The sequence below is a fragment of the Formica exsecta genome, unplaced genomic scaffold, assembly GCF_003651465.1.
Source record: "Formica exsecta isolate Colony F162 unplaced genomic scaffold, ASM365146v1 scaffold599, whole genome shotgun sequence".
NCBI classification, from domain to species: Eukaryota; Metazoa; Arthropoda; class Insecta; order Hymenoptera; family Formicidae; genus Formica; species Formica exsecta.
In genome coordinates, this window is record NW_021853269.1 from 434,377 (window position 1) to 448,664 (window position 14,288).

Consider the following 14,288-nt stretch of genomic DNA (forward strand, 5'->3'; position numbering starts at 1 on the left):
GAACGTGGCCATTTCGGGAAGAACACGCGACGCGAAATAATAGGGTCCAAGATGTCGGGTACAACTGTTGCTAGTGACGCTAACGCGTCGGGACTAACGGCTGTCGTTCTCGATGAGTCGACCGTTAACAGACTGAGAAAGGCAACGGACAAATGGAAGGGGATATCCCGCGGCTGCGGGATGTGAATGGATTGGGTTTGTTCGTTTTACACTGCGCTCTTGCTTCGTATCTTTCTTCCTTCTCTCACCGTAGCGCAAATATATATATATATATATATATGAAAATTATAATACTATATAAACAAGCAAGATATCGATACACTTATCATATACATATAGTAAGTAGTCAAATTTCTAGAAGCTTTTCTAGTGCTAAACTGTATTATATACTATCAGAACTTTTTTGTCCTCCATTACTTATTTGGAAATAATAACGAATAATATAATTTGTTTCTTCGCGCGATTAGTTTTAACTCGAGTCGATATTGCGTGAGTAACAGTTTCACACGCGCTCCACGCGTGTTTACATATTTCAGTGATTTAAATGTATAATACGCAGCAAATGAATAATAAGATCATTGGCTTTAAGCATTTTTCATATTATTTTGAGCAATAAAAAAGTACATTTTTTCTTCCCGTACCCTATCTTGTATGATAACACTTAAAGTAGTGTATGTGTTTCAGGATGTGTGAATATAGATGTATACGCGAGAAATAAATTTCTCTTTTTCGTTTCTTTTTTCGCATTATCTCCGTTTCACGCAGTGAATTTGGCAAACCGTTTTTAAGATCTTTGTTTTTGTTCTATATTAGACACGATTGATAGATATTACAATTTATATAATAATCTGTCGATTATATATTATACAAATATGACCCCACATAAAAATGCTCTTTGTTCTAAAGCCAAGTTGAATAAAGAAGAGAGGTGCAGATTCAACGATTTTTAATAGAAAAAAAGTAAACGCTCCTGTGCGCTGCCGGACAACAGTCTCCAACCGCGTTTGATGTTCAAATATTGAATGATGGCACGTACACAAATTAAGACTCCTGAAACAAATAATATCATATTTCAGTACTTTTAATAACAGTTATTACATTAAAATATCTTTTGATTAAATTTCTTAAACATCATACAAACCAAATGCCATTATCAACCACCAAAGCCATGAGTTCTCACGCGAAGCAAGATCGGTAGAGTGTTTGACAATGAGTGTCCACTTTGTCAGAGACAAGCCAAAACCAGCCAGCGCACCATAACGAGAGGCAATAGTGTGACAGAAACACATCAGCAACAAGAACCCAATCCAATTGAATAGGAATGCAACTATAAAAAGCAGAAGAATTAATGTAAATAAATATCACATTTTAAAAAACATTAAAATCGAAAAAAAAAAAAAAATATCCCACCAAGAAATGCTGTGAAGAACATAAAGTCTGTACCAAGTAATCCACTTTCTGGATCTCCCTCTGCAGCTTCGGTATCTATAGCCAATATTGTCAGAGGTTGTTGTGGTGATCTAATATTTCCTGGCTATAATAGAAATATTAATAATTCAAAAATATAAATAGAATAATTTAGGATTCTAAACCTAAGTATTTAAAATATAAATATATAAAAAATATATATATATATATAAATACATAACAATACACATACATGTATAAATACAATACATTATATATAAATATATAGAATTCTTTCAAGTACAGCTATGTACCATATGTACTTGAGGTTGTGGCTCGCCTTGTAGAGTTTTTTCACGCTGCACTTCTTCATAACTGGGCAATTTGGTAGCTACTTCGTAAGGAGGTGGTGCAGAAAAGTCTGGTTTTGGAGGTGGTATCTCTTCTCCATCGACCTGGATAATATTATCAAGTTAGTAATCACTTAATCTAGAAAGATTTTTACTATACGTTATATTATATTACCATCCGATTTGCTGTTGTCAGATTATTTGCCTGTGTACCAGCAGCAGAAGTTCCGGAATGACTGAGTATATCAACTTGCATGAATGGCATAGCTACAGTAACTGTAGGAATTTCGTTCTGATGTGACGTTTCGCCGCTGGTATCCGCACTTGTTTGAGGCGGCTATAAAACAGTGCATAGGATAGATTTCGATAAATACATATAGTTTACAGAGTGTCGCTTCCGATTATTCTCAGAAGGTATAATCGATAAAAATATTCGTAATATCAACATATATATATATGTCTCGTGGCAGATAATAGATAACGATGCCGGGATACAGAATCCAATAAAAATGATCATAAATAACATGACATTATGGGTAAGCATTTTAACAATTTGAACAAAGCTAATTATAATCGAGCAAGAAAATATTGACAATCGCGCGAGGCGAGTTTCTGTCGTGCGTGACGCATAAATTGACGCGATGTTTCCGCATAGAAATATTTCGCACGAGATGCTCTTCTCGGCACGAGAAAGGATAAAATGTCCTAGAAAGGTTTAGTGAATGGAACCATGTACGGTTCGTCAGTAGACATACCGTATTGTGACGAGCGTTACTGTCCATTTCCGGCCAGATTTCCGCGTGGAATTGACAAACGGTATCGGAAATTATCTCCACGAGGGACGGCACGCGCTTGTGAAACGGGAGAAACGTCACTTTCCAAATTAATAAAAAGCGTTCACAACTCCGATGGCTGACAGCTGGTAAGTCGTAGCCGACGTGAAGTTTCACGATCGCTCTAAAGTCACGTCCATCATCCTCGATATTTTATAGGTTCCGGTCACACAACGCGTTCATGAATTCAAGAAAGAGAATTTTTTCATTCTTTTTTACAGATGTTTATTACTTTCGTAGTACACTGCCATATTCCTTTTGCTATTTTTTCAAAAATTTCTATTTTAGTTTTCATATAAACCTTATCGACGACTGTCGATGGTATACTTTATACTTTTATACTGTCAATAAAGTATCACAGAAAATGCAGCTGAGAAGAAAATATGAATTTCTTAATTAATATTTATGATTCCAAAGAAATTGTTAATCTAGTTTAATTGTACATTCCAGCAATACTGTCTTCGACGTCACAAACATTTATCAACAATTACGACTGTGACTTGAATATAGAAGATAATCCGCGAAAATTCGGATTACGAAGACTCGGAATATCGAGGGCTCTGATTGGACGCGGGCAATTGGGCATTGAGAACCAAGCTTTAGGACGGGATCCCAACTACCGGAAGACAACGCGACGCACCGGATATGTACCGTTAACAATTACAATGACTTTCTTATCGTCCTTTCGAACAATGTCGTATCACATCCTTCGCGCATCGCGAATAATTCGTGGATTCAACGTTTACGTATTGCACGCAAAAATATCATCAACATCGTCAATCCGTGAAACAGCCGCTCACTTGACTAGCCATCCGACGAGGATGGTATAGTGGGGCGGGGCGCGGGGGAAGGAGCGGCTTGGTTCACGTCGTCGCGCACAAACGACGCTCCGCTCGTCAGTCAGTTGCTCCAGTCGCTCGCTGATCGTTACAGGAGCAGGTAGACAGGTCTCTCTTCGTCCACGCGATGTCGGAAGTATTCAAATTGGGTGACTTAGTTTGGTGTGTATTAAGAGTGCGCATATTGCGATTGTGTATTTTAGTGCCAGGCGTACTAATCCTCTTCGTTTCTCTTTCTGGCTTTCAGGGCGAAAATGAAGGGATTCTCGCCGTGGCCCGGCCGGGTAAGTGCTGATTCCCCCTCCCCTCCTTTCCCCTAGTCCGTGACTATCGTAACGCGGGCTCTCTCGCTGCGCTCCTCCCGTTAACATCGTCTTCTGCGCGCGCGCGCGCTCGTATTTGGCGGGTTTTGCCGCGTTCGCTTGTATCAAGTTATTCCGCCACGATGTCGTCTATCTCGGACTTGGCTGTCGACGCCACTAGCTTTGACCCGCATCGCATCGCGCGTCCCTTATCTCCCGCCACACCCGACCTTCGAATTCAAATTGGTGCGCAGGCCGCGAAAATATAACCTAAATCCCGTCGAATACACGCCGAATTAATGCGTTTCTCCCTTTACTATCTTTCCCTCTCCTTCCCTCCTTCGTTTGGCGAAAGCGATCGTCGTAGATTTCGTAACTTCTCATCGTCGCGATGAATATCGAATAGCGATATTGAGATTCGCTATCGTCGAGATTTCAGAATTTGTCCCGCGTAATCTAGCTATCTTTCTTCGATTGATAGTAACGTGCGCATGACGTCGAATACGAGTGTTGTTCGAGCGGGTCCGATTACGTGTGATCAGCTTGTCGCAGCCACATTTTTTACGTTTACAATAAATGCATATTTTTCTGTAGAAGGAAAGAGAAAAAATAGAGTAAGTATTAAAAGGCGTAACTCCAGAGCCCCTCAAATTTTACACGGTAATCGCGTATCGTTTCACGATAGGGACGTACGAAGATCAGGAGTGGTTTATAAAATTATTATTTAGATATAACTTTATCTTCAGAAAATCATGTTAATACGTATAAAGATAAAAATTCAATTTTTTTTACATAGCATTTGTAAATAAATGATTTAGAGATGGGTAATTATTATTCGACAAGAGTATTATTTGATGAATTATCTTTAATAATATATTCACACCTCTGGCAATATTTCTATTGATATTTTTCTATTAATCTTATGTCGTGAAAACATATGTATAGATATTGAAAGTTTACAGTTGTGAACTTTCAGTTTGTAAATGACACAACTACATCATACCAAAGTATTCCGTTAAAATTAATTTTCAAATAATTGTATATATCTATCTTTTATTTTATATATAAAGATATATATATATATAACATTGTGATTTAAATAGATTGTAAATAAAAATGAAATACAAAACATATATAAAAAGAAATGTAATTAATACATCAGGTTATATATTAATTTTATAATGGCATGTGAAGGTGTCAGTTCCTTCAAAGGACTTAAAGAAGCCTGCAAACACTAAAAAGGGACCAGTACAGTGTATTTTCTTCTTTGGAACAAACAATTAGTAAGTTTTATTTACAAATTGTTTATATTTTATATATTCATAAAATGTTATTATATTTTATATTCCTTAATGTCTTTTTTGTAGTGCGTGGATAGAAGAATCCCACATTAAACCGTACCAAGAGTATAAAGATACTTTAGTGAAATCTAGCAAGTCTGGTGCATTCAAAGATGCAGTGGAAGCCATAGAAGAATTTATTGCCAAAGGAGAAGTGAGTTCAAAATTTATGTATTTGTGTTTGATAATTTTATTTATAACTATATATTATAATTTGATATAATATGATCCAGTTTGTAACAAATATAACTATACATTATTAATTAAATTAAATATTAGTAATGGAACATTTTATGTATTAGAATTAATGTAACAACAAAAATTAGAAATAATACATCTAATTAATCTTGCATAATAAAAATGATAATATCTATTGATGTGCATTAGGTATTCGAAGATGGCTTAGATCCGGATTCCCTCTTTGATAGACTTAAAGAAGAGACTGTAGCTGAGAAAAAACCTGTCGTTAAAACGCCAAAACCTCGCAAGGTTGGTAGCAAACATGTCTCGTATTTTTCCACAATTGTTAAAGATGTTAATTATATTTTGTATTATATATTCGTATTAACTACTACTACAGGAAGTAACAAAAATTCCTAAGCGGTCAAGGGAGAGTGGTTCAGATGATCGTCGATCTGCTAAAAAGCAGCGTAGGGAATCAAGCACCAGCAATAGCAATAGAGTCGGCAGTGTCAGTCCTACACTGAATCATTCTACTCCGGTTAGAAAAACGGGCTCGCTTCTAAACAGACCGGCAAATATTATCAGACCTGTAAGTAATTTATTTTTTTTCATTGTTAATAGAAAAAATTTATACATTGTATCGTGAGTATTAACACAAGTAAACTTTAGAACATACGATTTAATAATGTTATTAAACCTGACATATATCTGCTCTCGATACTATGCAAGTGGAACATTTTATAGAGTTGAGATTAGATAATTATAAAAGATGCGATATTTTGTTTTTAAATATTTGGAGCTCTACTTACATTTCGCATTTAACACTAAATATAATTATTTGAATTAGAATTTTTTTTTATTCGCCATCTATTATCTATGAACATATTATGTAGGTTGTTATCATAAGCTGAGAATCTTACGGCATACGGCGCGTAATGTTCCGTATATATACGAACGCAGTGTCTCAGTGCCGTACTTAGCTACACGGTGATCCCGTTACTATACCTGTTCCATATACATAATGTTATTTTAGTTTTAATAAAATATATTTTTTAATGATGATATAGTTTATAAACTAAAAGAAATTTTTAATTTATTTTAATTTTGATAAAAACAATAAGATATTTAATTATATCCTCAGACTTTAGACATACCATACTTAATGACTTTACAAATTTAGGGATCTTTATCTCTAGCCTTTTAATATAATTTTTATAATATTTATAATTTTAAACATATTAATTTTGCAATATTATATATATTGCAATGTTATATATATTAAATGGCATTATTTATATGTGTATATATTTATGTATGTATACATACATATAAAAAATGTGTGTAAAATTTTATGATTATACATTTATTAAAAGTTATGCTACTCATATAAACGTATATATTATAAGACATGAAAAAAAATCTGCTTAGGATTTCAAAGATATTATATCCGATTTAGTACATTCTAAAAATTTAGTTTATAAAAAATTGTTTTATCTAATGATTCATATCTCGATAAATTCATTATTCTTATTAATCACTCATCACTTATATTTTCTTGTTAAAAGTTTTTGAGTTTTCTAATGATTTTCTAATTTTTAGTATAAATATTTTGGTAATCAAGAATTTAATTAAGATTCTATTAAATCGGATTTTAATTACAATTAACTGCAGACTTTCTTTTATTATTATTATTTTTTTTTTTTTTTACTAAAATTTTATTTACCAGAAAATTGTTTAATTTTGTATTAATAATAAATAAAATAACAGTATTTTTAATTCGAATTATCTACTGCTCGGGTATTTACTGCTGAAACATTTATATGACGAATATAATTAAATAGAATATAAATAAAAAGAAAGAGAGAGAGAGAAAGTTACAATTATTTAAATATTAACATTTCAAGCAGCGAGAATTTATATCAATTGAATCGTATGTGCCTGCATGTGTGTATGTATGTGTGCATGAGTGTGTGCGTGCATGCGTGTGCGCGCCCGGGAAATAATTTATCAGAAATAATTTATAGGTACCGCTTCCGTAACATTCCTTTATCTTTTTCCGCAGGTCACGCCGCCCCTAGATCTCGAAACGATGTCAGAAACTCTCAAGGAGAAGAACATTCTCCCATCAAATCTGAAATTTGGTTTTCTCGGGCTTGGCATCATGGGTAGCGGTATCGTGAAAAATTTGATCAACAGTGGTCATAGCGTGATCGTGTGGAATCGGACGCAGGAAAAGGTATGTATCAAATTTTTTTTTCTTTTTTTCCCGCTATACAGCGTGCGTAGAAAATTTTTGCCGATGCGTTATAATTGAAATATTAGTATTATTATTATAACTATATTTATCTTGCATTAACAATTGCATTTTTATATATAAATGCATATAAAATTTCTTATATATTAATTCATTAATTCATTAAAATCACTTAAAACTTATGCTATTTAAAATGAAAAACATTGGATAGAGGATTGTTGAAGGAAATCAAAAGTCACAACCAACAATCATACAATAAACAATTTATTAACTTAAGATGTTGAGCACAGATATTGTTTCGATCGAAAGAAACAACTCGGAATTATTTTCGCCGACATTATCTCGATCGAAATAAATAACTCGGAATTATTTTCGCAAAAACGAACAGGTCACTCATTACGAGTGGTTTTAGGTTCTTTATCGCTCAGTCGAAATTTTGAAATGATTTAATCGTTCGACCTTTTATTTTTTAATATGAATATTGCTTGAATAGTGAACAGTATATGCCTTAATATAAATCGGTGCCATTCCATTGTTTATTCTGAAACGTGCAAGTTTACGGAATATAAAATAATAACTTATTCCATTGCACTTATTTATTGTTCTTTTTGATATATCGATGATATCTCTTGGAGTAGAAAATATAAGAATGCCGGTGGAAAGCTCGACAAAATAGTCCAATGTTAAATTTTGGAAGGTAATCCTCTTGTGATGAGTTACACCTAAAATATTTTGAAACGATATTCTTACGGAGATAACCATAAGAATTGCATGGTCTTTTTAACGATGGAAATCGGATTAAACTCTCGAAAATATGAAAACAGTGCTTCAGCTGTAGAAACAAATTTTAAAACAATTATATATTTTTATATTTAATAATCATATATTTGCATCTCAGATGCTTCTTCTTTGGTATGCAATTTTCAAATTTTGAGTTGTAACACAAGCAGTTGTATACAACATATAGATATATAACCTGATAACATCGATATATTTTTGACAAATTCAGTGATTGGCAAATATCATTTACAATTAATGAAAAATTTGCTATACGTTTTTATCCTGATTTTATGCATAATTTATTCTCTTTTTAATATTTTTAAATATCGTAATTATAAAACTTAATAAATATATATATATGCTCCAAATAATTATTATTTTTATAATAGTTCCGAGGGCAATTTGCTATCATCAATTTACAATCAATTGCACCAAAACGACATTCAAGTGGATAATTCTAACACACACACACACACAAGTTCTATATTCTATAATATATAGATAATTTAAATCGTAATATATTCCTTTAAAGTTTACAAATCACAGCGTTTAAGAAACATGTTGAATAAAGTATCAAAGTTGCATAGGATGTTCTACACAAGTAACCGATATAGTTTCAGGGCATTTTGCATATTAAGAAAGTAAAGTTTTTCTTTATCGCTCCAAAGATGTTCTTATAATATATAAATTTTTGCAAGAGAATTATTTTTTACGAGGATTTCCGCTAAAAACGGCATTTTTTACGAAGTCTTTCTCATTGGATATTACACACATGGAATAAATTTTATAATCTATTTTATAATTTCTATAATTATTTACATATACGCATAGATAGTGGCGGAATTCATTTTTAATTTATTAATAATAAATTTTTTTCTTTTTATGGGTTTTTAATGTCTCGAACTTTGAAGTACCGATTATCTACACCACTGTATTACGCCACTGTCAATATAATAATATATATCGGAACGCGAAAAGACGTTCCTGGAAAGTATCTTTGCGTGGTTCAGGTTATTTCGATGTTTTATACGTCTCATAATTAGAGTCAATAATGCGATTAGCGTTTTTTACGCTATAATTAATTTATATGTGTGCTACACGCGGGTCACTCTTCCGTTAAGGCTTTACAGTTTAAAACGATGTATAAAAAATATATATGCTAGAAGCATAAGTACAAGTTCTCCGATCTATAAAGGAACAGAGAAAGATTCTCTCACCTAAGATTCGATGTGCCATAATGCGAGTAGTTAGATTAAACTATTTTCTAAACGTAGTAGATTTCAGATTTCTCATTTTTTGTTCACTTTTAAGAATGTTTACCTAGTCTGGTTATATAATGCAGTAATATAGATCGGTTTAACTACATGTTGGGAAATACGCGGGTAAACACATCAATCGGATTTTATTTTCTCAAATATTTTTCCATATGTTTATATAATCACAAATAAAAAAGTGACATGAAAGGTTTATGGATACTGATCGTCCCATAGTCAAATATTTTAGTTAAAAGATTGTTCATATTAGAAGCGACGCGATCTTAAGTAGTAAAAATCTAAAAATAATCTTTTTTTAATAACGAAATTTAATCAAGTTGACAATTATTAATCGAACACTAATTTCAAACACTTTTGCAGTAAATTAATTTTCTGCACGATAATTCATTCATTTGTTAATAAAATAAATACTATCATTGAATTACTTGATAGAGAAAAACAGGTCTAAATATTAGCATATATATATATGATTGCCTCTGAATTAGAATTGTAACGAATTTTCTCTTTGGAATGTGTACACGCAGCAGATCGATAGATTTGACAAACATTATACATACAGAAGCCAATCATATATATTGAAATCAATATTTACGTATTAGCATCTGCGGTTCGGTTTTTATTAGCTGCTTTTGCTATCGAGATTTTATATCGAAAATTCTTTTTATTTATTTTATTCATTGTTAGAGGTAGCTTAATAACTCTAAACAATTCTACTTGAATTATCATCGCGACGATAGTTCGGAAAAAAATATGGAGAGATAATAATCTTAAATAGAAAGTGAACAGAGTTGTAAACAGAAAGAGACTCACGATCTTGTTAAAAATTTTGAGACACCCAGAACAACAGAAATATATACTAAAACAGTATTGTCAGAGAGAGGCTATATATAATTATGAATATATAAATATGAATTTCCATAATATGCAAATGATATATTATAAGATTCTTATTAAAATTGATTTCGCTATTTTTAGATATTATCTGGTATAATTGTACCGCTTCTGACGAATTTATATTGATAATAAGAATCATTGTGTAAATAATGACAGTGTGTATCGCGCGTCAACTATCTATCTATTCAAGTTTTTAATAAGATCTTGAATTAAGTTTATAATTGCAAGATATAAGCTATACTTGTAATTATTTCAATCAACTCCGAATAAATTGGGACGAAAATAATCTTAATTTAAACTAGCACACCCGCGGATGTACCGATGAGGTTTGTGAAACTAGGCACTAGATTGCACTTTATATAGTGCTACCATTCCGATTCGTCGATCTAGATGAAGTATAGAATGCGTCTGAAAAGTTGGAAATCAATAGACGGAGAACATTTTTTGATGAAAATATGGGGAAATAATATTTTCTTGGTAAAAAATTGCGTAAATATCCTTTAATTTTCAAAAATGATTAGCAAATTAATTATAAGTGTTCAATGCTTGCGGTAATTATGTTTCTATAAAAAATTGAATTAGTTATTTTAAGACAGATGTTATTAAGAAAATTCTTATCTTAATTATTAAAACTTTTTTAATTATCCGTATAAATAATTGTATCTTATATAAAAAAGACATGAAATCTCAGTCTCGACATTTTTTAAATAAAAATTTTTCTGGAATTGGTAAGTTATAGGTTCTATTATAAAGAAAACATTGCACACACATTTGCAATTATTTAAAATATATTAAAAACTAATTTATATATATATATATAATTAATCAAAATAAAAATGTTTTAATTAGTTATATTGAACATTTAACAGTAATACTTGGTATTACTGCTCTTTTGATTTATTCATACATGTTTTAGTCAGGAGCCAGAAGCTGTTAATAAATTTTTATATGTTTGCACTGTAAGAATCGTGAGAAATATATGTCAATAATTAGGTATTTGCATTAGAACTGCAAATATGTATTTTGATATTTACTTGTAAGTAGAACTTGGCAGTCGCAAAAATATTAACTTCGACAACGAAATATAAGAGCTTCTTGGTACTAATTTATATTATATATATGGAAAATCTTTTTTTTTTTACCGATCAATATTTAAAAATATTGCTAAATCACATAGATTCAATTTTGGCATAATGAATATTACAATATTTTTTATTAATCACATATAAACATTATTTATTAGAAACTTTTCTATTGATTTTTTGATAGAACCCATTATGTGAAATAATGAAGTGGATTATTTGGAAGATTAATGTCTGTTTATTTCATGACTAATTATTACCGAAACTTCCTTAATTGAGCTTTCACCCAACTTTTCACTAAGAAAATGTTCCAGCTTTATCAAGTTTGAATGTAGTGACTTATTGATTTCCAGTTCTTCGGATTTAGTCTAGCACGGGTTTTTTTCGACACAGAATATGCTTTCCCTTGCGTCATTACGACGCCGTAACTCCAAGACCGGCTATATGGCTTCCGCCATGGTTACGCTTTGTCTTGTACGCGGCCTCCCCCTCTATCTAAAGCAGAGGAAACACGATAAAACTTTATCTTTCGCGTAACGTCGTCGACGCGATCCAAAGAAAACAACGCTCTTCTGGCCTCGGTCATTTTTCTTTCCGATCCATCCACTGATATCGTTGTTATTGTGATTTAGTCATTTCTATGATTAGCAGCGTCATTTACGTAGATGATCGGTATGCAGGTGTCTTCTTTTATTGCGTAACTTTTTTCATATAAAAGTATGCGTTCTCTACGATTCGATCGAGATGATTGATGAATTTCTAAGCAAACTAAGTGATAAATCCATAAATATTTGACCTTGGGACTTCGTAATATAGCATTCAAAATAAATGTATGTGTATTTTGCTGTCTCTAATATATTTTTATACTTCATGATTAATATAAATTATAAAATAGTTTTTAATTAACTATTAACTATTAATCAATTAACAAAATTTGTAATTTTATATTTGAAAAATAATACTCAGTTTTTATTTTGTGTACGTGTATTCGTAATAATTATAAACCTCAATATTTTTTCAATAAATAGCATTATTTTTCTCATCTATATAGTTCCATAAATTTTTTAATTTAAAGTTAATGGAATTAAAGTTTAACGAGGATACCAAATGATTTCAGAAAAATCACATTTTTCAAAAAAAAGTCTTTCCGAGATTAATTTTTTTAAAGATAAATCGATTTTAAATAAAATTATTTTGCTATCTCTTGTATAAAGATAACATCTCTTTACTATCTCTTGTATAAAGGTAACATCTCTTGTATAAATGTAACATATCTAAACAAATGTTTTAACATATTTAAAAATTTTTGTTTTATTCTATTCTAAATTTATTTGAATTTTGAATTATCCTGTCCATAGATGATTGGTGATTTTTTGTTAAATCCTTTTTGCACGTTATGATTTAATGATCATAATTTATTAAAGAGTTTTAAATTGGATTTGACAGATTATGCACAATCCACTCTTATTCTGTATCTTTTAATTGTCACTCTTATTTTTGTAACTCGGACACTGAATAATATTACAATGATAATCTCGTAATTAGAATCCGCGTTAATTAGATTGTTTAGAGTTAGCAACGATAACTATCAGAATCGATATTCTGTGTTAATTGCTAATTAGCACTCTTATCTTTCTATTTAACACGTGCATGTTTAGGAAAAGTCGCTGAAATTGAGCATTCAATATTTTTCAAATTGTGCTATCAATATATTTTTCTGCATAGAAATCTCTTATCTCGCAAAATGGAATTTGGATAGGGATTAACTCTTTGCAAAGCAATGTTTTTTTCAGTTTACTTATCGAGAACAAAAAGGAAAAAAACGATTAAGACATAGAGAAAGACGAGGTTTGGCGACGGTTCGTCAAGATTTATTCAACAAAAGGATGCATTCTTGGAAAACTTGTAGAACAATTCCATTGCAACTAAAACTGTACATACAATTTCTTTCTCAAAAACGGTGCTTTAATTTCAAAAATTCTAACAGCCAATAATTTCTTCATTATAATTTATTCTATTTCCTCATTTTTTGTAATAAATACGAACGGTTGGATATGTTCCTACAATGATTAAAAAATTAAGTACGTACGTTCGTTATACTTTTCGGTATATATTTCTTTCTTTTCTCTCTTCGATAAGATATATATATATATATGTATATGTGTGTGTGTGTGTGTTTACATATATATATATATGTCTCAAACAATTTATAACCTAGTACGTTAAACACAAGCGATTAAAAAAAGAGATGCGAGCAAACGCGACCGGTGTTCTTCGCCATTTTTCGATTATTCGCGAGAAAGTCGAGACGAAGAAAGAGACAAAAATTAAAACGAATGATCGTGAGCGAATCGATCTCATTGTTTTCAGTCTTTTGCGATAGAGAATGAAATCCGATCTTTTTTTTTCGCGGGCACTGATACATAAAATTTTCACGCACGCCTATTTACAGAAGAGTTAAGAATGATTTCTTACGGCAATCGCAATCTTAAGACTTGTGGAATTGACAACTAGGCGAAGTTTTTTTTCTTTCTCATCGCACTTGCAAGAGGAAATTAATTTATAATCGAGTTGATGAAGCGCGAAATGCAATTTGCATATCTTTATCTTTATTCCTTCATTTTCTCGAATGATATCGGTCATCCAAAAACGATGACGCACTGAAAAGCACACATTGCTTGACGAGACGGACAGATTGCAAGGTCGATTATACAATAGAGTCCTTGACTGTCCGTAATTTTTTTTTTTTT

At 31.5% G+C, this 14,288-nt stretch overlaps 2 protein-coding genes across 3 annotated transcripts in view; one reads left to right on the forward strand and one right to left on the reverse strand.

Annotated features, from left to right (window-relative positions):
- Positions 1-516: 516 nt before the first annotated feature.
- Positions 517-2,948, reverse strand: LOC115242469 (NEDD4 family-interacting protein 1-like). 2 transcript variants are annotated; one of them, XM_029818781.1, is made up of 6 exons: positions 2,513-2,948; positions 1,933-2,094; positions 1,731-1,862; positions 1,411-1,534; positions 1,142-1,327; positions 517-1,050 (listed from the first exon to the last, which is right to left on the reverse strand). In XM_029818781.1, the coding sequence occupies exons 1-6, from the start codon at positions 2,537-2,539 to the stop codon at positions 947-949; spliced, it is 735 nt and encodes a 244-aa protein (XP_029674641.1). In that variant the 5' UTR covers positions 2,540-2,948; the 3' UTR covers positions 517-946. The 2 variants fall into 2 exon arrangements, with proteins under 2 accessions (XP_029674641.1, XP_029674640.1); XM_029818780.1 differs by having other exon boundaries at positions 1,722-1,862.
- Positions 2,949-3,431: 483 nt separating this feature from the next.
- The window catches only part of LOC115242467 (putative oxidoreductase GLYR1 homolog), a 34,254-nt gene continuing 23,397 nt past the window's right edge, over positions 3,432-14,288 (forward strand). The window contains exons 1-7 of the mRNA XM_029818776.1: positions 3,432-3,591; positions 3,677-3,713; positions 4,926-5,014; positions 5,099-5,225; positions 5,459-5,560; positions 5,652-5,843; positions 7,317-7,490. Coding sequence (XP_029674636.1) covers positions 3,557-3,591; positions 3,677-3,713; positions 4,926-5,014; positions 5,099-5,225; positions 5,459-5,560; positions 5,652-5,843; positions 7,317-7,490 — 756 coding nt within the window. The 5' untranslated portion in view covers positions 3,432-3,556. The remainder of the gene's footprint in view (positions 3,592-3,676; positions 3,714-4,925; positions 5,015-5,098; positions 5,226-5,458; positions 5,561-5,651; positions 5,844-7,316; positions 7,491-14,288) is intronic.

Coding starts and splice junctions, on each gene's coding strand:
- LOC115242469 (XM_029818780.1), bottom strand. CDS start 2,539: ATGGACAGTAACGCTCGTCACAATACG. Junction 1,863..1,932: donor TGACAACAGCAAATCGGATG/GTAATATAATAT, acceptor AATATTATCCAG/GTCGATGGAGAAGAGATACC. Junction 1,328..1,410: donor GTTCTTCACAGCATTTCTTG/GTGGGATATTTT, acceptor TGCTTTTTATAG/TTGCATTCCTATTCAATTGG.